The 22926-nt window shown below is 57.4% G+C and overlaps 1 protein-coding gene across 1 annotated transcript; it reads left to right on the top strand.

The window, feature by feature from the left end:
• The first annotated feature begins 195 nt into the window (after window positions 1-195).
• On the top strand, window positions 196-22925 carry LAMC2 (laminin subunit gamma 2). The gene is given in 24 exon segments (XM_033005792.2): window positions 196-318; window positions 4655-4843; window positions 7391-7520; window positions 8459-8557; window positions 8758-8894; window positions 9283-9405; window positions 9543-9732; window positions 10090-10202; window positions 10517-10735; window positions 11641-11820; window positions 12296-12312; window positions 12314-12530; window positions 12755-12891; window positions 13203-13356; window positions 13481-13686; window positions 13944-14023; window positions 14465-14602; window positions 15365-15509; window positions 15736-15885; window positions 16403-16517; window positions 16606-16805; window positions 17374-17532; window positions 17622-17721; window positions 17910-22925. Coding segments are annotated over 24 exon segments (3531 nt in total). The 5' UTR covers window positions 196-236; the 3' UTR covers window positions 18161-22925.
• Window position 22926: the final 1 nt, after the last annotated feature.

The raw sequence follows: 22926 nt of genomic DNA, 5'->3' as shown, positions 1-22926 counted from the left end.
GGGCCCCCGTCTGCGCTCCCCTGGGCTGGGCGCTCCTCGCTGGGGGTGAGTCAGCCCACGGCACACGCGCTCTTCCTGTTGGGAGTGACTCAGGTGGAGAGCAGCCGATAAAAACCACCTGAGAAAAAAAAAAAAAAAAAACAAAAAAAAAAGAAAACACACCACAAAAAAACCACAAAGCAAGAGGCAGCCGGTCGGGAGCCGGAACGGGCGCCTTGTGCTCCCCGGCGCAAGAAATGGCTGGGTGCTGGCTCCTGCCCCTCTGCTGCCTCGTGGCAGCCCTCCTGCCCGCAGCCCCGAGCGCCAACGGAGGAGAAGGTGAGGCTTCGGGAAGGTTGGCTGTTCCTGCTTTTGCCCTGATGTGCCATCCCGCCGGCGGCTTTGCTCGCGGCCCTGCCCCAGTGCCGGATAGTGCCGGTAACCGGGAGCAGGCTGGGTGCCGCTTGGCACGCTCCCCTCCCACCCGTGGGATTAAAATTGGATCTGTAGGTGCTTCGCCTTATATTTCCTCTGGGGTTAAGTACTCCGTGATCATTTCGACTTTGTTTTTTTTTTTACTGGCATTGCCTTTAAATAACTTATTTATGTGCAGTTACTTTGCTGCTTCCTGTCTAAAGCCCCGCTGCTCGGGTGGGACCGGGGCGGGAGCATCGCCCAGGGAGCGGGTGGCTGATCTGCCCCGCCGCCGCTGCTGTAACCCAAACCTTCCCTGCGCCCGAGGAAGAGCTGCAGGCAGCCAGGATCTGGTTTGCTGCAGCAACACGTGCAGGCGTCTTGTATTTTGTGCGAGTCCGTGGGGCTTGCGAGGTGCCCACGGCCCCGCCGCACGCTGTGGGAGGCAGTGAGTCTCCTGCGGCGCGTAGACTGATGGCGAGCTCTAAAAATCCAGAGGATCCTCTTGCATGTGCAATTAATTCTAGCCGTGAGTGCAATGCAGGGATGTTTAAGCGCATTCGGCCCAGTGGTAATTCAATATCGGGGTTTCAGGCGTATTGATGAACAGTGTGGAGATGGGAGTGTTCGGCCAAAATCAGGTTTTCACGTGTGTTTTGTAAATACTGAGCGGTTTCAATTTTTTTTTGTTGTTGTCTGCAGTACTGGTGCTCTGAAATACTCTCACTGAGCTTGAAGTTGGTCTTTCCTCAGTATTTCTTTAAGTGCAGTGCAACGTGATAGGGGGAAAAAGTGCTGAATAAGTGGGTGGGTTTTTTTGGAAAAAGATCTGATTTGCTTTACATGTTACTTGGGTGATTATTACAGCAGCCCTAGTTGCATGCAAGTTTAAAAATACTGATGTAGATTCTTTCCCCACCCCCCTGACCTTCCTGGCAGCATGTAGGCAACTGCTGCTTTTCCACGGGCTCCTGAACTTATTTCTGCACGTACGTAAAAGCGACGGTCGATAGCCAGCCGAGCTTTTACGCTGCAGCAAACTCTGAGTTGGGTCTGTGGTGTAAATTAGCCTCCTGTGCTGTGACTCCTCAGCTCCCGGTGCTAGATGTGTGCTTGTAATTAGCACGCGTAATCCTGTTTTGCATGCAGATGAACTGCTTGAGTCCAGTTGGGTCCGGGTGTGAGCTGGCCGAGCTGCAAAGGTCGGGGTGTTTGTCCTCTGGGCTGTGCAGGGCTTTGCCCCAGCCAGCTCGGGTTTGCCGGCGCTTGATGGCTCTAGGGATCTCCCAGGGTTCGGGGAAGAGCTGGGGTGTGGAGGTCCGAGCTCCACCGTGCCAGTGAGGTGTCTGACTCGGCGTGGTGGAAAGGAGAAGACACCAAATGGCAGCTTTTTTGGGATCTGGTGTGTGGTCTCTCCCCGCTGATGCTGCCGGAGCCCCGGGCAGGTCTTCCTGCAGTGAGAGAGCTGTGGGGCTGGGCGATGGGGAAAGCCAGGGCTTGGGGGAGCGGACGGGACAGCCTCCTGGGTCACTGTCCCGAAAGCACGGAGCAGGGAATGGTTTGTGTTGTCGGGGAGGATTCGTTGCCTGCAAAGCTCTGAAAGGATTAGCCTTTGCATTCAGCCTCGTATGCACAGGGCTATTGGATCTGCTCCTCGCAGACCCACGGCCGACCTCATTTTCTGGTTTTGTGAATTTAAGAAGACAATTTAGGAGGTCTGAAGCTGCCTGTCTCCTCCTCCAAGCCTTTCTGGTGCGGGAATTTGTCTCAGCACAGCAAAAAAAAAAAAAAAAAATGCATTTTTCACGCTTTAGTCTCTTGGGCGGGAGCTGGGGGAATGATGTTCTGCTGGATGTGTGCCACAGACCTCCTCCATCCCGACGTAGCGCTGAAGAAATCCAGCTGCAAAGCTTCTCCAGTGGAGCCTGTTGTTCTCCACAGCTATCTGAGAACTGGATGATCTCAGGCCAGAGCCTCAGGGCACCTGGATGGAAAAAACGATCCTGTCCTCAGTTGGTCCTCATCCTCCAGCAGCTCCTGCGTGCTCCATCTCGTTAGCAACTCCGGTGCCTCACTCTTGGTAAAGATTAAACCTGCCTGAGCTCTCAGGGTTCCAGAAGACCAGCAAGAGGAACAGCTACGCTGGTGAGGCGGAGGCACTAATCTGCAACAGCATCTTCAATGGCTTCAGATTAGCGAGACCTGAGTCTGTGCCAGGGCTGCAGAGCTGGCTTTTAACACACTGCAAACCTTAGAGCAAGACCCAAAAAAAAAAGGTTTTTGTTCCCCGGGGCAACGGTGCTCATGCCTGTAATTTAGCAACCCAGTAAATCCTCCCAATGACGTAGATGTTGGATGATGCATGGGTGGAGTTTATGATCCTTACGGGCCTCTTCCAACTTGAGATATTCCAGCCTTAGCGCGGAGGGATGGGGGGTGGGATCGACCCCCCCCCCGCAGTCCCGCTGTGAAGGGGAGCGCAAATACCCGGAGACCGATCCCGCACTGCCGCTCTCGGTGGGCTGTTTGAATTGTTTCTGCCCTTTGGTCACCGGTGATGCCCACCGAGACCCCCCTGATGCTTCCTCACACCCTAAGAGCCGGCAGCACCCCTGCACCGGCGGGGTCCCCTCCCAGCAGGCTGGGGGTGGCAGAAGACCCTCCTGCAGCTGGCTCGGGATCTCCCGGCAGCCGGGCTGCCAGGGAAGAACCGCGTTTGCCGGAGCTGGAAAAAAAAAAAATCTCCCTGTTTGCTGGCGCGTGAGGTCACCTCTCTCCTTGGCAGCAGCCTTGGCTGCCGCTTGCCGAGTGCCTCGGGCTGGTGTGCGGGTGGGAGGGCGGCGGCGGTGCCCGGGCGTTGTTGGGTGCTGGGCATTGGGTGCTGGGGCGGGGAGAGCAGGAGGCTTCGCCCAGGTCCGGGCGACCGCAGGCGTGGAGGACAGTGGCCTTGTCTCCTCGGGTTAATCTGTGCCAGGAGAGCGCCGGGAAGGAGGAGCCTCCGCACGTATCTCTGCGTCCAGGTTTCTGCTCGCTTTTGGGTTTCCTCCCCTTCCCCCTGCCGTCAGGGGTGGCCTGAGCTTGGGGGGGGTGGGCGGCGGGGGACCGCCTTTCATGTCCCAAGGACGTCAGCAGCCAGCGGAATTTCTCAGAGGGAGGTTGAGGATCCCATGGCAGCATCGGGGTTCGGGTGGAGCAGCTTGTCAGCCGGCTCTGCACCCCTGCAGACCCTGTTTTTCCCCTCGGGGTGTTTCTTTCTCCTGCCTGTCTTTGCCAACCGTTCTCTCAACCACATCTGCTCTCCCTGGCAGTGCTGAGAAACTTATCTGAAATAAAGGTCCTCGGGTTTAAACACTCTAGTACTGGCCGCTGAGAGCTTAGCAAGTAGATGAGAGGTGGCTTCAGGAGAAGATCTGGGCAAGGCAATGAAGAGGAGTGCTGGAGCAGGCACCTCTGGTGAGATATCTGCTGCTCTGCTCTCCAGAGGTCCCGTCTGTCCTGGCTGTAGTGGGATACAAAATCCCATGCCTGTCCCTCCCAGCATCCCCCCTTGCAGCGATGTGGGCAGCTGCAGCTTTTCTTCCTGAGGAGGGTGGGGTGAGATGACCTGTGTAATCCTGCCAAAACCTTTTTTTTTTTTTTTTTTTTTCCATCTAATCTAACTCTTGGCTGGCACAATTCCACCAAGCTCCTCTGATCACAAACCACTCCTCATTACCCCTTTGCCTGGCTGCAGACCTGAATGGAGGGACCTGGTGAAAGTTGGCTGAGCTTTTCCTTGCCGGGCTCACTCCTGGTCAGAGGCCAGGTGAAACAAAAGGGATCCTTCCCTCTTCCCTGAGGTCACCAATAAGATTCCCCATGCTTTTCTCAGGACAGGGTCTGGGTTTTTCTTACCGTCTCTGCTTACTCAAAGACCTCGTTGCATCAGAAGGTCTCTGAAAGGATGGAGAACGTCGCTGGCCATGCCACGCTGTGTAGCGGTGGCTGCTTGGCGTGGGGAGTTTGTCCATCCTGAGCTCTGTGGGCAGTGAAATTGGGCATCGCTCCAAAGCACGGGGGCCGTGGAGCACGGTGTGGGCACCGGTGGCGGCTGATGGGTGCAGAGACGTGGGAACGGGGCTCGGGTATTGGCAGAGCAAGAAGGGGAGCTTTGCATCGCCTGGGCTCGTTCCTTGGCCATGAGGGTGGGTTCACAGCCCCACTGCTGGTTCTCTCTTCTCTAAGCATCCCTTGAGACGTGTCTCTCCTCTCCCCTCCCCAGTCTGCGACTGCAACGGGATGTCCAGGCGGTGCGTCTTCGACTGGGACCTCCTGAGGGAGACGGGGAGCGGGTACCGCTGCCTCGGCTGCCTGGGCAACACGGAGGGTGCCCACTGCGAGCGCTGCAAGGAGGGCTTCTTCCGTCAGCGGGAGGACGACTGCTGCCTGCCCTGCCGCTGCCACCCCCGGGGTACGTGCTCACCAGCCGGGAGGGGAACGGGCTTGGGTCAGGGCCGTAGCGGGGTTTAAAGCGCTTGCCACACCGTATCCAAACATACCCTCGGGCTCCGGGTCCCTACACGCCGGAGCAGAGCATCGCGGGAGGAGCGAACGGGGCCGGCTTGGCTCCAGGTGGGGTTATCTGGGGAGGTGGCAGACCCCAGGGCTGTGGTGGTGTGCCACAGTCATAGGAGCTCCTCCTCCTCCTCCTCCTCCTCCCGGCTGCTTCGCTGGTTACTGCCGCGAGTTTCAAACCCTGCGGCAGCTCCCGGCTGCATCCAGGCTTCAACACCCACTCGCCCCCCAAAATAATCAGACTCACAGAATGGTTTAGGCTGGAAGGGACCTTCAAAGATCATCCAGTGCCACCCCCTGCCCTGGGCAGGGCCCCCTTCCCCCAGCCCAGGGGGCTCCCAGCCCCGTCCAACCTGGCCTTGAACCCTTCCAGGGAGGGGGCAGACACAGCTGCTCTGGGCACCCTGGGCCAATGACCCACCACCTTCATCATAAAACATTTCTTTTTTATGTCCAATCTAAACCTCCTCTCTTTCAGTTAAAAACTTTTGCCCCTTGTTCTGTCACTACAGGCCCTGGTAAAAGGTCTCTCTGTACCACCTCCACTCCCGAGGCACAACGCTGTGAACTCAGGAATTACCCTTTCACTTTTACAATATGATTAAAAACCTTTGCAAAGCTTGCCTTTACATATCGATCCCCCTGTTATGCACTGAAAGGCCACAGTAGGGCCTCTCCAGAGCCTTCTCTTCTCTGGGCTGAGCCACCCCAACTCCCTCAGCCTTTCTCCATAGCAGAGCTGTTCCAGCCCTCGGACCATTTCCATGGCCTCCCCTGGACCTGCTCGAACAGGCCCACGTCTTGTGCTGGAAGCCCCAGGGCTGAACACAGTGCTCCAGGGCAGGGTTTGCAGACCAGAGGGGCAGCATCCCCCCCCCTTGACCTGCTGGTGATGCACCCAGGACACAGCTGTCTTTCTGGGTTGCGAGTGCACATTGCCAGCTCATGGCCAACTTTACATCCACCAGTACACCCAAGTCCTTCTCTACAGGGCTGCATTCCACTCATCCACCCATCCATCCATCCACCCACCCATCCATCCATCCATCCATCCATCCATCCATCCATCCATCCATCCATCCATCCATCCATCCATCCATCCATCCATCCACCCATCCATCCATCCATCCACCCACCCACCCACCCATCCATCCATCCGTCCATCCGTCCATCCATCCATCCCCCAGCCTGTACTGATACTGGGGATGCCTTGACCTTACACTTGACCTTATTGAACTTCATGAGGTTCCCATGGGCCAGATCCTCCAGGCTCTCAAGGTCCCCTTGGATGGCAACCCTTCCCCCCAACATCTCCATCACCACACCCTGCCTCACCGAGGGGGACCCTGCTCCGCTCCACCCTGAATTTGGCGGGTGGCCACGAACCTGCTGAAGCCCGCCGGGAGCTGCTTGCCCTTCCCAGCTGCCATCCTTATCTCGAGGATGGCAGCCAAACCTCAACGCGGGCTTTCACTGGCTTTGTGAGTCAGGCTGATGCTTCCTGGGTTTCGCAATGTTTGGCGGGCTCCTCGAAGGCATTTAACTGCGTTGTAAAAATGAAAGGGTAATTCCTGAGTTGGGGGTGTTGCTTCTCAGGAGGGGAGGCCGTGCAAAGAGCTGCAGTGCTTGGGGATGGGCAGGAGGCTTCGGCCTCTCCAGCTCCTCCAGCAGCTTTTTGCAGGCTTCAGGGCTACAAGATGGGATTTCTAGCTCTGCGGTGTTTTCTGTGGGTCTTGTGGCTGGTTACACAGTAGATGTGATAGCTCCTTCATCCTCGTCAGGTTTCAGCCTGCTCTGCAAGCAGGCAGCTCGTCCATCTCGCACTGAGGTGCTGTAGGTAGATACTGAAACGCCTGTTGGTCTCTGTCCGTGCAGGAGGATCACAAGAAGCACCACCTGAACATAAAAAACAGGGGGCAAGAGGACAGAGCAGTAGGCCTTAAGGTGGTGGGAGGGTGAATATCCCCTCAGATGTGTACCCCTGGCTCTGGCAGCCTCTCCCCTCGCTGCCCACGTGTGCACGGCGGTAGGTCAGAACCAACAATCCTGCCGTGGCCCTCGGTCCCATAGGATCCTTGTACAGGCACCAAAATCAAGTTCTACTGATGTCTACTAGCAGAGGGTCTGGCAAAGAAGAAAAAAATTCTCTGCTTGGTTTGCGTGCCCTGGAGCCTGTCTGTCCTTCGTGATGACGTTTATGGTAGGGAAGAGGATCCTCGTGCCAGGCATCTGGTAATTGCCTGCTGGGATTCATCTCCTCCTGAGTCTCCTGCATCCGTCGAGGTGGCTGGGGCAGCTTTAGCAGCCAGACCTGGTGTCTCAGCCCTGTGCTGGGATCTCAAGGCGGGGGACCTGTCGCCGGCGTGGTGCTTTGCTCCGCTGTCCCACCAGCGGCACGGCGGGGAGGTGCCCACCCGAACCGCTCCTTCCCCTCTCCCCCCAGGCTCCCTCAGCCCGCGGTGCGACAGCGACGGCCGGTGCAGCTGCAAACCCGGCGTGATGGGTGACAAGTGTGACCGGTGCCAGCCGGGCTTTGAGTCCCTCTCTGAGGACGGGTGCCGGAGGAGCGGGCAGTAAGTGCTGGTGACCATCTGTGGCACGGGGGCAGGCGGAGGGACAGCCTCCAGAGCCCTCCCGGCCGCTCTCAAGAGCCCGTGCTGGCTGAAAACACCCCGGGTGAGGGCAGAGGCAGTTTGTTCCGTGGCAGCACACCCACAGCCCTACGCTAACCTCGCCCGGAGCGGGGCTGGACCTCCGTTCCAGCCTGCAGAGCTCACTGTCACGCAGTAGCATCAAAATCTGCGCTGAACCGCACTCGGAGGCGATTGCTTTATCACCCAAATAAAGCAGGCAGCAGCCAGGCTAGCTGATGTAAAATAAAACCTGCCCGCCCGTGGGTCTGCCTGGTGTCGGTGCCACCCGCGAAGACTGGCCCCACGCGAAGGTGTCCATGCAAAACTCGACCCCTTCCTTTGCACGAAGCTCTGTTTAAACACCTTCCGAAGCGTTTCTGCTTTGACACCCTCAGCCCTCTGTCCTTTTCTTCCCTGCTTCACCCCGCTGTTGCTCCTTCGGGACCCCCGGCAGGCAAAAGGTGGGGGCGAGGGGTGGCTGCCCGCAGCCCTGCTGCCATGCCTGCCCTGCTGCCATGCCTGGCCTCCTGCCCGAGCCTCCCCGCGGTGTTGCTGCTCGTTGGAGCTCAGCCAGGCTCTATTAAGCTTCGCAGAGGGTCACTTTGTTCCTGTAGGTGGGTCCGGTGCTCTGGGGTGTCCTTGGGGCTGGAGCGTTGAGCACAGCCTCAGCCTGGCATCCAGACTGCTGCGGCTGGGTTACTTAAAGAGATGGCTCCGCTGATTTATTTTTCCCCTTCTAGGATGGGACTGGTAGCTGGGGCGGGGGGGGGGGGGAGGGGGGGGAGGGATTCTCCGCTGTCTTGTATAACATCTGGGGGCACTGAGCTCCTGGGCCGAGCTGGAAATCCGGGTCGAGGGTCCCGCTGTCCCTGTTGCAGGAGCCCGCAGTGCGAGTGCGACCCGGCTGGCAGCGCGGGGGGCTGCCTCTCCGGCCGCTGTGTCTGCAAGGCGAGCGCTACTGGGGAGCGGTGCGAGAGGTGGGTGTCGGGAGGACTTGCCAGATGCCTGCGTGGCACGTCCTCCACCGCCCTGGCACCTCGGTCCCAGCCTGGCGATGGCCTCGAGCCGTGGCAATGGCTGTGTGGCACGGCTGTCATTAGAGGGCTGGTTGTGTTGGCCGGGAGGAAGAAGAGAAGAAAACGGGCTTGAATGTTGCCACCTTCTTGCCTTTTCCCAGGTGCAAACAAAGCTTCTATAACTTGGATGCCAGAAACCCCGCGGGATGCTCCCCCTGCTTTTGCTACGGGCACTCAGCTGCGTGCGTCAGTGCGGACAACCACAGCGTCTACAACATCACCTCCACCTTCCAGCAAGGTGAAGCCCAAGCAGGACAACCCTACGGCTCCCGGGGGTGTTTGCCATCCCTCCTCCAACGTGCTGGAGGAGCCGCCTGGTTCGCAGCCCTGTTTGGAGTCCCTGTACTTTGATGGGTGGGACGGTCTGATCGTAGGCAGAAGTAGGGTGTGAGCGTCGGGGGGAGCGGAGGCTTGCTTCATCGTGCTTTTTTGGCCACTTGGGAGAAAACCTCAAGGCCCAGCCTGGATTTAGTTATGGATTTATCAGGACAGGGATATCTGTGCTGACCTTGGAGGTCAAGGGGTAGGAAGTTGGAGGGTTTAGGTAAGACACACCTTGAGAAAGTTGCTAGAGTCCTGGAAACGCCTTCCCTGTCCCCGCTGACTGCTCCTTGTTGGTGCTCCAGGTGCCGAAGGCTGGCGAGGTGTCCACGAAAACAGCTCTCCAGCCCAGCTCCAATGGTCCCCGCGCCATCAGGATGCCTTCATAGCGGCGAGGAGATCGGAGCCGATTTACTTTGTGGCGCCTGGTAGGTGTGGGATCAGTGAGGGCAAGGGGAGAGGTGACAGTGTCCCCGCTTTGCTTGGTCTGATCCCATGAACCGAGCCTTTAAGAGGAAGACAGGGGTTTTAAGCCTTTAATTTTCTCCCTTCCTTCCCCTTGCAGCAAAATTCCTCGGGAACCAGCAGCTGAGCTACGGCCAGACGCTCTCCTTTGATTACCGCCTGGACCGAGGGGGACGCCAGCCATCTCCGCACGACGTGGTCCTGGAAGGAGATGGCCTGAGAGTCACTGCCCCCTTCTTGCCCCAGGGGAAGGTCCTGCCCTGCGGCGTCAGCCAGACCTACACCTTCAGGTAAAGGGGGATGCAGCAAGAAAGGCCACAGCTTCAAGGAGCTCCTGGATTCAGCTGTGATCCCTTGGAGGTGACAGATGATTGCCTGGTTTGGGCTGGGTGCATCTCAGGTGCTTCTCTCCTGGGTGAGGAGGTTGCTTTGTGAGAGGGGCAGTAGAAAATCTGGCTTGAGGTTGGGCTGGGTACTTTGCTGGGGGTCAGTCACACGGGTGGAGGTTGTTCCCCAAAGCCCTGAGCTCAGGAGGGAGGTGGGCGAGGGCTGCCGCACTGAGGCATCTCATTTTCTTGAAACGTTTTCTTGATGAGGCATCTCATTTTCCTGAAACTGGTTCCCCTTCTCCCCACTCCCACGGGCAGGTTGGATGAGCACCCGAGCAGCAAGTGGAGCCCGAGGCTGAATCACTTTGAATATCGCAGGTTGCTGGGGAACCTGACAGCTCTCTGGATCCGAGCCACCTTTGGGGAGTACAGTAAGTGGAGGGAGAGCTTGCACGCACAAGGTTGGCTTCTCGCTGCTGGGGGTGCCAAGTCTCCAGATGGAGACACCTTTGCTAAAAGGCATTAAAAAAGAATAATAATTTTTAAAAGTGCCCAAGGACGGGCAAAATTAAATTATGACGGGATTGAGCTAGGATGGCAACAGTGGGGACAGCAAAGCCGTGGCTCCGATCCACCCGCCTGCGGGCGTTGTAAGGAAACGTGCGACCCCCGCGGGTCGCGGGTGCGGGGGGCTTGCAGGTGGAGCTGCTGGCCCCCGCCGGTGACCGGCCGTATCTCCCCCCAGGCACCGGCTACATCGACAACGTCACCCTGGTGTCGGCGCAGCCCGTGGCCGGAGCCCCTGCTCCCTGGGTGGAACGCTGCCAGTGCCCGGCGGGCTACCGGGGGCAATTCTGCGAGAGCTGTGCCCACGGCTACCGCAGAGCTGCCCCCGGCCTGGGGCCCTTCGGCATCTGCGTGCCGTGCGACTGCCAGGGGGGAGGAATTTGTGATCCCGACACCGGTAAGAGCAGCCACCACTGCGCTGTGCTTGTTGGGAGTACGGGATCGCAGGGCATGGGGGGGGCAATGAGTGGGGAGAGATCACTGACCGGAGGGGCTGGAGTGTGGGGAACATCACGGACAAAACTCCCCAGAGCCTAGGAGCGCTGCGGGCAAAAATACAGGTAAGATGCATTTGGATCAAATTGGGTTTAGATGATGCTCATGGGAGAGAGAAAAAGCTTCTCCTACTGCCTGGATAGCATGAAAAACTTTTCTTCTGACGTTTTCTTTTAAAGGTAAGTGTGGTAACCCATCAGGTTGAACAGGGCTTCGAGCAGCCTAATTTATTTGAAGATGTCCCTGCTTATTGCAGGGGGGTTGAACTAGAGGACCTTTAAAGGTCCCTTCCAAGCCAAACCATTCTGTGATTCTGTGTGGTGTGAGTAGATACCAGCACTGTGAACATGTTTTACTACCCGTCTTGTTAAGATACACCACGGTGTTGCCATGTAAAGTCAAAGTAATGCAAAGTTAAGCTGTCGGTATTTTTCAAGTCTGAATTGGAATTTCCAGATATCAGAGTGTTGAACAGGAGGCGCAAAAGGCAGCACGCGGCTCCTCAGGAGCTATAACAGCTGTGAAAAATGAGCTCCAGCCCCCTTGCCGTGGGGTGGGCTCCTCCGTGGGGTCTCGTCGGGCTCCCGTTGCAGGAGCAGGGCACGGTCCTTCCCGCCTGGTGACGGGGCTGATGGGCAGGCGCGGGGATGGCGAGGGCTCCGGTGGAGGGTGCGGGACCCACGGGTGCTTGTGCTGTGGCGGGTGGCACGGCCACCGGCCGAGGGGGTGGCCAGGAGGTGGAGTGGTGGAGGGCGTCCCGCCGGGGCTGAGAGCAAACTGCCCTACGTCCTTTCCTTCCTCCTCCAGGCGAATGCTACTCGGGAGACGAAAACGTGGGCAATAGCGTCGGCTGCCCCTTCGGCTTCTACCGGGAGCCCCGGCAGCCCCACGGCTGCAGGAGATGTCCCTGCAGCAACGGCCAAGGCTGCTCGGTGGTGCCGGGCAGCGAGGAGGTCGTCTGCGACCGCTGCCCCGCTGGAGCTGCCGGTAATGCCCCTCGCCCAGCTCGCTTCTGCTCTGCTTTTCCCTGGAGTTTCAACCCGCTGTGCGGGAAGATGCTGGGAGCCGGGTGGGTTGCCCCATCCTCTCAGCCCAGCTTGCCTATGGCGCTGCTGCTCCCGCCTGTAACTGGGTGTTTCAGCCCCAAGGGCTGTGCAAACACGCGTTGCCCTGCACTGGGAAAGGTTCTCACCTAAAAGCTAGCTTGGATGGAAAAAGGATGGGTGGGGAGGGAGGGCAGTAGAAAAATAGGAAAAAAACGAGCAGGAAATGACTTGCTCGAGGTCAGTCGCTGCACCTAGCTTTCCAGCGTGTCCAGACCGTGGTGTGGTGGCGAAGTGGAGATGCTGCTGTGCCAGCCCCAAGGGGGCCGAATGCCCCCATTTCTGTGGGGCAGAGGGAGCGAGGCAACCTCTGCCTTTTGGGCAAGAGCGTGAGCTTTTCCCCGTTCCTCTTTTCCCAGGGGCCAACTGTGAGTACTTGTGCCGACGGCTATTTTGGAGACCCAGCGGCTTCCCGGCCCTGCCAGCCGTGCCGGTGCAACGGCAACGTGGAGCCCAACGCCGTGGGCAACTGCGACCGCCGGACGGGCGAGTGCCTCAAGTGCATCTACAACACCGCCGGCTTCTACTGCGACCGCTGCAAGGACGGCTTCTTCGGGAACCCCCTGGCCCCCGATCCTGCCGACAAGTGCAGAGGTGAGAGCTGGGGATGAGTAAGAAAATCCACGCCGGGGTGCGGAGTGGCTGGATGGGAAGGGGGATGCTGCAAAAGCCGGGGCTGGAAAGCGGGAGTGGAGAGGAGGAATGGGACCACAGGGATAAACTGTAGGAGGAAAGCATGGGAGAGGGTGGGTGGGAGGATGTGCTGAGGCTTGAGGTGGGGATGGGCTCCTCTGAACCTGTGCTGCTCTGACCCGCAGCCTGCGCCTGCGACTCGGCCGGCGCCGAGCCCCTGAAGTGCGGGAGCGATGGGAGCTGCATCTGCAAGCCTGGCTTTGAGGGTCCCAGCTGCGAAGAGAGTGAGTGCCCGGCTTGCTACGGCCAGGTGAAAGCCCAGGTGAGCATCTGTGCCAGCCCCGGGGCCGCTGAGCTGCAAGGCGTGCAGCGATACCCTTACCCTCAGCATCTCCTCCTGGTGAGAGTGAGAAGTGATTTTGCAGGCTGCACCTGAACTTTGGGTTTGTACCCAAGTCAAATGACAAAAAGCTGATGACCTTAGGCTGCTGGCTGGCTGTGCCTCATCCAAAAATGAGCCCTTGCTTTGCTCTCCATCCTCTGGCCGCACCGTGGGACCTGGTTGCCACATTGGGCTTTCCGCCACGGGTTCGGCGTCCCGCTGGCTGATGGCCTGTCCTGCTGTGGTTGCAGGTGGACCTGTACCTGCAGCAGCTGGCGGAGCTGGAGCTGCTGTTCTCCGAGCAGCAAGCTGATGGTGGGGCCGAGAGCCAGGAGCTGGAGGGGAGGATGCAACTGGCTGAGGAGATGCTGCAGACCATCCTCAGGGAAGCCCTGAGCCTGCAAGGTACCACTCGCCCGCTGCCCTCGGATGGGGCCATCTGTGCTCTTACCAGGGGAGGGCTTTGCTGCCCGGGCCTTTTTGCTCAGCGTTGAGTTTCTCTTCACCCTTCCTCTTTCCTCCTCACCAGCCTCTGACAAGTCTCTGGAGAGCCGCGTGGTCAGGATGAAGGGGCAAGGGTCCAGCTTCCAGAGCCGCTTGGACGAGATCAAGGCAACGGTGGAGAGGCTGAGGTCTCTGGGGAGCCAGAACGAGAGGCAGGTTCAGGACACGCGGAGGCTGCTGGGGAGAGCCAGGCTGGACCTGGACCGAAGTGGGGCCACTCTGCGTAAGGTGGTAAGAACATTCTTGTGCGACACGCTCCTAGTCTCACCCAGGGCTGAAAAAAATCCATGGAGAAAGCAAGAATTTAACATATTCCAATTATTACATTTGGTCTGTGAGCGCAGGAGGTATTCTGGTGGTCCTTTCTGTAGGGCTGGGACCTGGAAAGGTGCTGGCAGGGGAATTTGGGGGGCTGTGGGGGTTACCTCTTTGCTGAATTGGACGGAGGGCAGGGAAGAGCACTCACGCCACTCTTCCTCCCTCCTCAGACCATTCCTGTTTCAAACCTTCCCGGGGGCTCGAATCAGTTCTTGATATTGGCCCAAGAGGCTCTGAGACTGGCCAACAGGTGAGTTGCTCTTGCCATTGGCCAAGAGAGAGGAGGGAGGGGGACTGAGATCCTGCTGGGTGGCCAGAAGATCCTTTCTGGGGGTTCTTGCCTGGCCACCAGCCTGCAGCTGCCACAACCTCTGATGCCCTACAGAGCTGTCCTTGGTTGCCTTTGAGGGTGGAGTTGGGTGTGTTTTAGAAGCATCTTTAGGGTTAGGGTTTGGGCCATGGGTGCCTAGTTGGAACAGGCAGCATCTGTCTCCCCGCTGGTGCTCCTCTACCTTTGGGAGGTGCATTAGGAACAAGCAAAACACGGGTCCCCCTCCTCAAACACGCTGCGTTTCCTGAGAGGGCGCGATGCAGCATCGCTGAATACAACGGTAAAGGAAGCCGGGGGAGAGAACCCCGGGTGGGAAACCTTTTATCACGAGCCTCCCCTCAGCACCACCGTGCTTTGCAGCCACGCGCAAGCCGCCAACGCCATCGAGCAAGCCGCGAGGGCGGCGCGGGAGGACGCGCGGCGGGCGCTGGAGCTGGCACGCACGGCCGCCGGCGGAGAGGCGGCCGCCTCCGCATCCCTGCTCGGGCTGCTCGGGAAGTGAGTGGGGGCTGCGTGTGGCGGGGAAGGGGCGGGGAGGAGGTGAGGGGGAGGAAGGCCAAGCGTGGGTGCCCTCCCTGGCCTGCCTCCCCCCGCCCCCCAGCCGAGTTGCGGGAAACGTGGGGTTGGAGGCGGGCGTGAGCGGCGGAGGTGGAAGGTCAGTTCTGCGGAGCATCTGCTTCCCACCCCGCAGACCACGATGCGTCTGGGGGAAGGGGTTTTAACGCCGTGTGTGTGAACAGGCTCCCTGGGGTGGGGAGTGGGGGGACGGGACTTCCAGGCGTGGTTGCAAATCTAAGCTGGGTTTAGCCCAAGGGTAGGTTTAGCTGCGTGTTGTCTGCGCCGCTCTCTTGGTGGGGCTGGTGCCTCTCCAGAGCCCACCATGGTGCTGGGATTTTGCACGCCACTGGTGGGCTGCGAGCAACAACCCCGAACACAGTTAAGGACCTGAATGGGGATGGGCTGGAGAAAATATCCAGTGGTAGGACAGGGATTAGCAGAGCCTGCTGTGGAGCCTGTGAGGGTTCAACTGGTGTGAAACACCTTTGGTTTCTGTAGCTGGAGCAAGGAGCCGGCAGACACCCTGCTTGGCAGAGGGGCTGGGATGCAGGGGGATGTTTGTGATTAGTTTTCCCCGCGTGATAAATCTGCACGGGGCTTTGGAGAGCATCAACAAGTCAACTGCAGGAGGCAGCATCAGTGCTGTGGTGGGAGGTTGGCGGCTTGGCCGGTACCGTGCTCTTCAACCTCGTGTCCGTGCAGGTACGAGGAGCTGAAGTCTCAGTCTGGAGCCCTGAAGGCTGAGGCCGACGGGATGGCCGCCGAGGCAGACAGGGCTTATCAAGGCAGCCTGGTGCTCCTCAGCTCCCTGTCCCGCCTGACGAAGACTGACATCGGGTCCTTTGAGGTGAGGGCTTTGGGCCTGTGAGACCAGGAGATCCCTTTCTGCTCTCCCTTACGCCCTCCCTGCTACCCTGCCAGCAGCTCAGCCCTTCCCAGGCCTCCATCCCTGTTGGAGAGCCACCCGATAGGCATCTTCCCACCCTTTTGCTCCCGTAGCTGGCAGTGGCTCCCGGCGAGCACCGGGGAGATGCTGGCACCCGCAGCCGGTCCCTCGCATCTCTGCGTTTCAGGGGGAGGCAGCCCGGCTGAAGCAGGACGCCGGTGCTCTCCTGAGCCTGGTGGACACCTCCATGGCACAGCACAGGCAGCTGCAGAGCCTCGCGGGGCGCTGGCAGGAAGAAATCAAGCAGTGGCTGCGGAGGGGAGAGGGCGAGAGGGCGGTAAGAGGTTGGCTGGGGTTGGGGGGGGGGCTGTGGCTTGAGTCGTCTTCAGCGTGAGCTGGAGCCTGGGTGGGATGCCCAGTGGCACCACCGCCACGACGTGCCTTCCTAGCCTGGCCGCCCAAGGGGATGCAGCTCTGCCTGCCTGCTGCGGGGTGATAGCACCCTTCCTCAGAAACGCAGCCGGTCCTCCGGAGCTGGTGGGAAACCTCACCGTGTGCGCGGAGCTGCTGGGGCGGGGTCTCACCTGCACACCTCCCCCACGTGAAGCAGGTTGAGGACCTGCTCCTGGAAAGATTAGAGCTAAGATGAGTCAGGATGGCTGGAGCTGGTCGAGGAGCACCGGCACAAGCCTCTGCTTTGACGCGTCAGGCTGCGGTAGCCTTGATTCAGGGGCAATGGCAGGCACCCGGGAGCAGGCTGATGGGTCTTCTCCAGTGCGGCTGCTCTGGGGCCGTCCGATGCTCCCGTGCCACGTCCTTCATCTGCCCAGTTGTGTCCCTTTGGCCTGTCGCAGATGCTGACACAGCTGCTGTCCCGAGCCAACCTCGCCAGGAGCACAGCCCTGCAAGCCGTGAGCGCTGGCAACGCCACCTTCTACGAGGTGGAACAGATCCTGAAGAGCCTCCGGGGTAACGCCCTAGGAACCCTTTCCTTTCCCCTCCCTTCTGGGGTCTCGCAAAGGCAGCACAGCTTCATTTCTGCTTATCGTTCTTTCAGAGTTTAACCTGCAAGCAGATGACAAGAGAAGGGAAGCTGAAGATGCCATGAGGAGGCTGCCGATTGTCAGCAGCATGGTCGCAAGTGCCAGGGAGAAGACAGACCGAGCTGAAGCCACCCTGGGCAGCGCCGCTTCCGAATCCAAGGCGGCCAGCAGCGCGGCAGGGAAAGCCAAGGAGATCACCGTGGGGATCCAGCAGGTGAGGGCAAGCCCTGGTGCTGTTTGTTGCTGACAGAAAAAGGTTTGGAAGGGAAAAGCATGGAAGAAGAGGCAACACCAATGGGTCTCCACGGTGGAGCTGATGTGTTGATTTTTGGAGCTGATGTATTGACTTTCAGACCTCATGCGTTGACTTTTTGGCTGACTTGTGCTGCAGAAATAATAGAATTGGCTGTAGGTGAGCTGGTGCACGGAGATCTTTGCAGGTGTGTTTGTCCTGTGAGGATCTCTGTGGCATCTCTCTGTAGCCACCTTTTGGTGACCAAGGGGATTTTTCACTTCCAGAGTCTGAGTTGCTGGCAGGTATATGAGCTCCCAGAACTGGGGTTGGTGGGTTCAACTTCCAGACTGTGTGTTGTAATTCCCAAGGGATTCGCTGATGTCTGCAGGAGGGGTTGAGCCATAATCATAGAAAGAGCTCTCTGGTGGGAGCACATGAAGGACGCAAGAAAGCCTGCAATAATTTTAGGTCACTGTGGAAGGAACCAGTTTCCACCAGCTTCACGCCCCATTGTACCCAGACTGATTTCAGCCATCCCCTTTCCTAGGAGATCACACTGCTGAAGGTGGAAGCCAACAAGACGGCCGATGGTGTCCTTGCCCTAGAGAAGGCGGTGGCCACCCTGCAACGTGAGGCCAAGGAAGTGGACGGTGAATTTGAGAGGAAGCTCTCGGACGTTGAGGCGGATGCTGCTGTGATACAGGAGGTGGGTCCGTGTCTCCCTTGCCTTGCCCCCTTTCCCTGTTGAGGTTTGGGTGAGACTTCACCTTACAGCTGCTGCCTTCCCTTCTTCAGACAGCTCAGGAAGCTCAGAGGGTCCACGCCAAGGCTGGCCGGGCAGGGGTGGTCGTGCAGGAGACTTTGGGCGCCCTGGAAGAGCTGCTGCGTCTGATGAGTAGGTTTTGTGCCGCGTGGATCCTGCTGGGCTCTGGGCAGAGGTGCTGGGAGCTGTGCGGGAAGCTGCCTCAGACGGTGCCCGTAAACGGGCTGGGCAGCAGGATGGAGATATGAAGCATCCAGAAAGATCTAGCCCTCAGCCCCCATGAATCCTCCCCTCTTCCTTGTTTTCCTCCTGTGCAACAGACCAACCTGGTGCTGTGGACGAGGATGGCCTGAGGCAGCTGGAGGTGAATTTTAGTGAAGCCAGAACCAGAAGCAACCAGCTGAAGGATGAGGTGTCGGAGCTGGAGCAGACAGCCGCGCTGCAGAAGGCCCGGGTGCGGACGCTGGAGAGCAGCATTGACGAGATCCTGGCGGATATTAAGAACCTGGAGGCTATCCAGAAGAGCCTTCCTCCAGGCTGTTACAACACAAAAGCCATCGAGTTGCCGTGAGCGAGCTCTGGAAAGGCTGCAGCGCCTGCCAGGCCGTGAAGGCAGGAGAGCCTGGCCCAGCTGCCCTCCCCAAACCCGGCAGGACCGGCTGCATTGCGTTGTGTTGAACTGATCCTTACCCCCAAGTTCAGCGTGGCCACTGAAGTTTGTATTGTCACGCTGGCCTGGAGAGTCCCTGCTATTTCAAAGTAGTCCGTCCCTCGGTCACAGGAGGAAGGAGGTGTCCGGTTGAGTGAAGGTGCTACTACGGCTGCCCAACATCCCATTCCTACAACATTTCCGAGGTGCAGATGGGGGTTGCTGGGTGTCAGCCTTGGGAGTTTGCGTGGTTCAGAGCCTGAAGTTCACAGCTAAAAGATTCTCCATCCCCTGTGGATCCCCTCTCCTGGGCTGGCACACACAGAAGGACTAGAGTCACTGTCCTTGCTTTTGACACTGCCACCACCACCACCACCTCCTCAAGTTTTCCGCGGGGTCTTCGTCACCTTCGGTAGCTCAGGAGGCAGGGAGCAAGCAGCGTGAGGTGGCAGCTGGGGGAGAGAAGGTTTGATCTGTGACACCAGTGATGCTTCACGGGGCTTTCTCCTCCCAGCCTGCCCAGTCCTCACCTTGCTGGGAGTGGTGCTGGTGTGGCTTTTGCTGTGGCTTTGGAGATTCAGCATCAGAGGCTGCTGCTGACCCTTTTCATAAAGCTGCAGGTCTTCCATGGTGCTTCTCAGTGAGGCCGTTACTGTTTTGCTAAAGGGGAAAAAAAAAAAAAAAAAAAACCAAACCCAAACCGATGCCAGCTGGTTTTGAGATCAGCGTGATGTGCTGCATGGAAGAAGAAGGGGATCCCAGGTTAGCAGAGGAGGAGAACACTGCTGGGGCTCCTCAAGTGGAAACTCTTCTTACCTGCTCCCTTCAGCCAGGAGGAGAAGGCCTCCTTTTTTCCTCCCGCACTTCTTCTAGAGTCCAAAAGCCCCAGAGGGATGGCTTTCTTGTCGAAACTTCTCCTCTGCAAGCACAGGTCTCCCTGCCATCCCCCTTACACACTCAAGCACAACCTTTCCTCCCAAGACCAGTCAGTTTGGTATCAGGCAGCTTCCTGGGTGTCCCAGGGCCCAGGAAAAGCAAGGTGGTGTCCCCTCTGCACAAGCACCCAGGACCCTGCAGCACTTGTCACAGGAACTTTCTCCAGGGGTCTGCAGCCACAACCTCCCGTGTCTGAGAGCCTGGCCCCATCCTGCCGGAGTGCCAGCATCCCCATTTCAGCTGTTTAAAAATATTGACCATGTCTTGAATGTGTGTCTGCCTCTGGTTTGGTGCTGCCCATTTCCCCCACCACCACCCTCCCTCTCCCTCCCGCGTGGTGCTGGATGTTTCTCAGAGGCTCAAGTAATTGTCTGCAGGGTTTCCCACCGGACCTCTGAGCAGAGCTTGGAGGAGCTGAAGGCCACAGTGCTCCCGTCACCCACCTGAGGCTTTCCTGTGGGTCCAGCTCTGTTTTGACACCACTCCCAGCTTACTTTAGATGCCATTTCAGGGGAAAAAAAAAGAGCCAGCAGATGCTGGAAGTCATCTCTGCTGAAGCCCCCTGACCTGTGTGGTGGTGAAAGAAGAGGTGCTGGATGGAGGAGGACACTTTGGGGGGACACGCTCAGCCCTCATTAGCTCTGATTTTCTGATAAAGCAGCACCCCTGCTTTTGCTTGATAAGGATATACTAAGTAATATGTCTGCCTTATACTTTTATTGTATTTTATTTAAGTGAGATGTATTCTTGCCTTGGGCATGTCTTCCTTCTTCTGTTGTACAGCATAGGGACAAGTATTACAGACCTGACTTTATTTTTCCACAAGCTGGGTTTTTTGAAAGGGAGAAGGTCAATAAATAATGAATACTTTTGGCTGGATCTTGCCTACTGGTTTATTTTCTCTAGCTCCCTGTTTTGGGTGAGTTTGGTCATTGGCTCTCCCAGCAGCGTAGCTGCTTGTGCTCTTCATGCTGACTTGGTGTTTGGGCTTTTTTGAAATGACACCAGTAACATGGTTTTGTTTTGTTTTGTTTATTACATAATTTAAACATTTGGCTGATAAAGTTGTTTGTTGGGTTTTTTTGTTTTTTTTTTGTTTGTTTTGTTTTGTTTTGTTTTGTTTTGTTTTGTTTTTCTCAATGACTGTTTTTTTCATATAGCAACAGAAGAAAAAAAAAAAAATAGGCTCCAAAACTTTTGACAAAGGTGAAATTGGTGGCATGGCAACTTCAACCCCTTTCCCTCCCTCCCCCCTTTTAAAAATTTTTTTTCAAAAGGTGGTTGAAGTTCATTTATTTTTCAACAAATTGCCCTGTTTAAAAGTGGAGGTTCAAAGACCAAAACCCACCAGCTTCTTCCCACCCCTCCCCTGCACCCTGGAAACCCCGGTCCTCACCTCCCTGGCCATCACATGGATCTTCAGGGATGATTTTATTTTATTTTTTTTTTTTCCCCATACCCACCCAAAGACATTCTCCAAACCAGTCCCAGAGCTGACCGACCCGTTACAAACCCCCCCGCCCCCATGTCCCACCCCCCGTCGTACTGTGAGTTTTACTGAGCGGATACACGAAGGCGCAGGTAAGACTAGTAAGACAGAATATACTCATCATCCGTACCACAACGCTACGTCTCTAAGGCATGCCGTCCTAACCGCGAATGGGATGGGGGCCGGCTGGCTTCCCCTGCGTCCCATCTCGCGTACCTGAGGGAGGGAGGGAGGGAGGGAGGGAGGATCTGAGATGGCTCTCGGACACGCCGCCTGCCTTCCTTCTCCATCCCCTTTGGTTTTTTGTTTATTTTTTTTTTTTTCCTTGTGTCTTTTCCTCAGCTAAAACCCACCGTCCTTCCTCCCCCTTCAAAGAAGCACTGCTCCCCCAGGAGGTTAAAATCCCTCTCTATGTATGTTTGTGTTTTGGAGGCTGGTTGCTACCAGTGTTTTTTTCTCCTCCAGCTTGAAGCTAAGAAACATGGGTGACGTCTGGCAAGGAGAGGAGGCTGCTGTCTGAAATAACTTCTGTGTTGGGGTGGCGAGACTGAAAAACTGAACATGTGAGAAGAATGGGTGGAGAGGAGTCTAGCTTTTGGCTTATGCACCTTGGGTGTCTCGTGGATGAGCTGTCCCACCACGGGCACCAGCCCAGCATGTTAGCGGAGGGAGCTCAGTAGGGTGTTGGTGAGCAGCTCAAGCTGGCTGAAGACCTCCCTGGAGAGGTGTCCCTGCACTCCGAGTCCCACACACTCTCCTCACCCTCTCTGCTTTGGTGCCTCCGTATCTCCTCATCCCATGGGATATGTATGCGACCACCTGGAGACACCAAAGCTGGGGCTGAGGGATTCAGCTGCTGAATTTATGACAGGTCCCAAACAAGCCTCTCCATGCAGAGGGAAATCCCTGGTGAGGAAAGACGTCTTCTGGCCTTTGGGCAAGTCACATCACTTCTGCCTCTCTTGTTTTCCCTTCTGGGAAGGGCTGTGCCCTACTCGAGAAGTCGTTAGCTACTATTCGTAAATCCCTGCTTGCTGTAAGGAGCCTGTGACTGTAGGCTGCCTTGTTTTGTCCAAAGCTGCTTTCTATTACAGAGATGCCAGCAGCACCCAGCAGCTCACCAAATTTAGTGCAATGTCCCGTCTTTGGAGCTTCCATGAGAGCAGCTTGTGACTCTTTGTAGACGTTTAAGGGAGAGAAAAAAAAAAAAAAAAATGTAATTTCAGATTTTTCCTGGAAACACCCTCCTGGAGGCCTCTCAGCCTTTGGGTGTCTCAGTGCAGCACTGTCCCTTGCTGGGGACCAGCAGCTAGTCACAGCGCTGCCCTAAGAAAGTCAAAAAGCCAGCCTGGGCAATGGTCGTGCTTTGGGAGGGGGGGGTGGTGGTGTCTAGCCTGGGCCTAGTTAGTCCAAATTTGTGGGGAGTGGGCAGATGTGCATGAGCTGTAGGCAGCAAGGCTATACCCAAAGCGACAGAGGGTTAGACAGGAGGAAAAGGTGAGGAGTAAAGCAGGACTGTACCTTCCTCCCTGCGGCTGTGACCTTTCCCAGGGGCTGTGCAGGGTCCTCGCACCCGAGGGCTGCTCAGCAGGACAACGGCCTGCTTCAGCAACCCTCCTCTCTGCAGGACTTAAATAATTTTCTTTTGCTCTGCGTTACCTGCCCTGCTCTTAAGGCGAGCGTCTCCACTAGGCTCCAGCCCTGGCACCTGGGGGCACGTCACAGGCAAGGAGAGCAGGAGCCTGGCATGTCCCAAGGGATGTGCAAAGTAGCCACAGCTGGTTTGGGAGGGGGAAAGTATCATGCATTTAATAAACTCTACAGGGAGAGGAAGAGGGTAGGAGTGGAGGGAGAAGGGGGAAGTTTACAGGCAGAAATGGAGATCTGGAGGCTAGAGGCTGGGGATGGACCCAGCCCCCACAAAGCTCAGCCAGGTTCGGGGCAAATTCTCACCGGAGGTTTTGGGTCACCACCTGCTTCTTTCTCCCTCGTTTCTTGGCTTCATAAATGGCAGGTCTGTTTCTAGGTGCTGTGGGCTGTCTCCTCCGACACTGGGTCAGAGTAGAGCATCACCCCAACTCCACTTGCCCGGGGGGTGGGTTGGGTTCACTTGCAGCCGAGGAAAAGTGAGACATGCCATTCCCCCCTCTAGCAATGCTTTGGCAGCGATGCTTGCCAAGGCCTCTGCTCCCCATTCAGAAATGCCCTCTCCATGATTTTTCAGGGCCAGGAGGAGGATTTTGTTAACGGGTTGTCCTACTGC

The sequence above is a fragment of the Tyto alba genome, unplaced genomic scaffold (assembly GCF_018691265.1).
Source record: "Tyto alba isolate M040663 unplaced genomic scaffold, T.alba_DEE_v4.0 Super-Scaffold_1000006, whole genome shotgun sequence".
In the NCBI taxonomy this organism is placed as follows: Eukaryota; Metazoa; Chordata; class Aves; order Strigiformes; family Tytonidae; genus Tyto; species Tyto alba.
The sequence above is the reverse complement of the archived record's forward strand: the minus strand, read 5'-3'. Positions and strand labels throughout refer to the sequence as shown.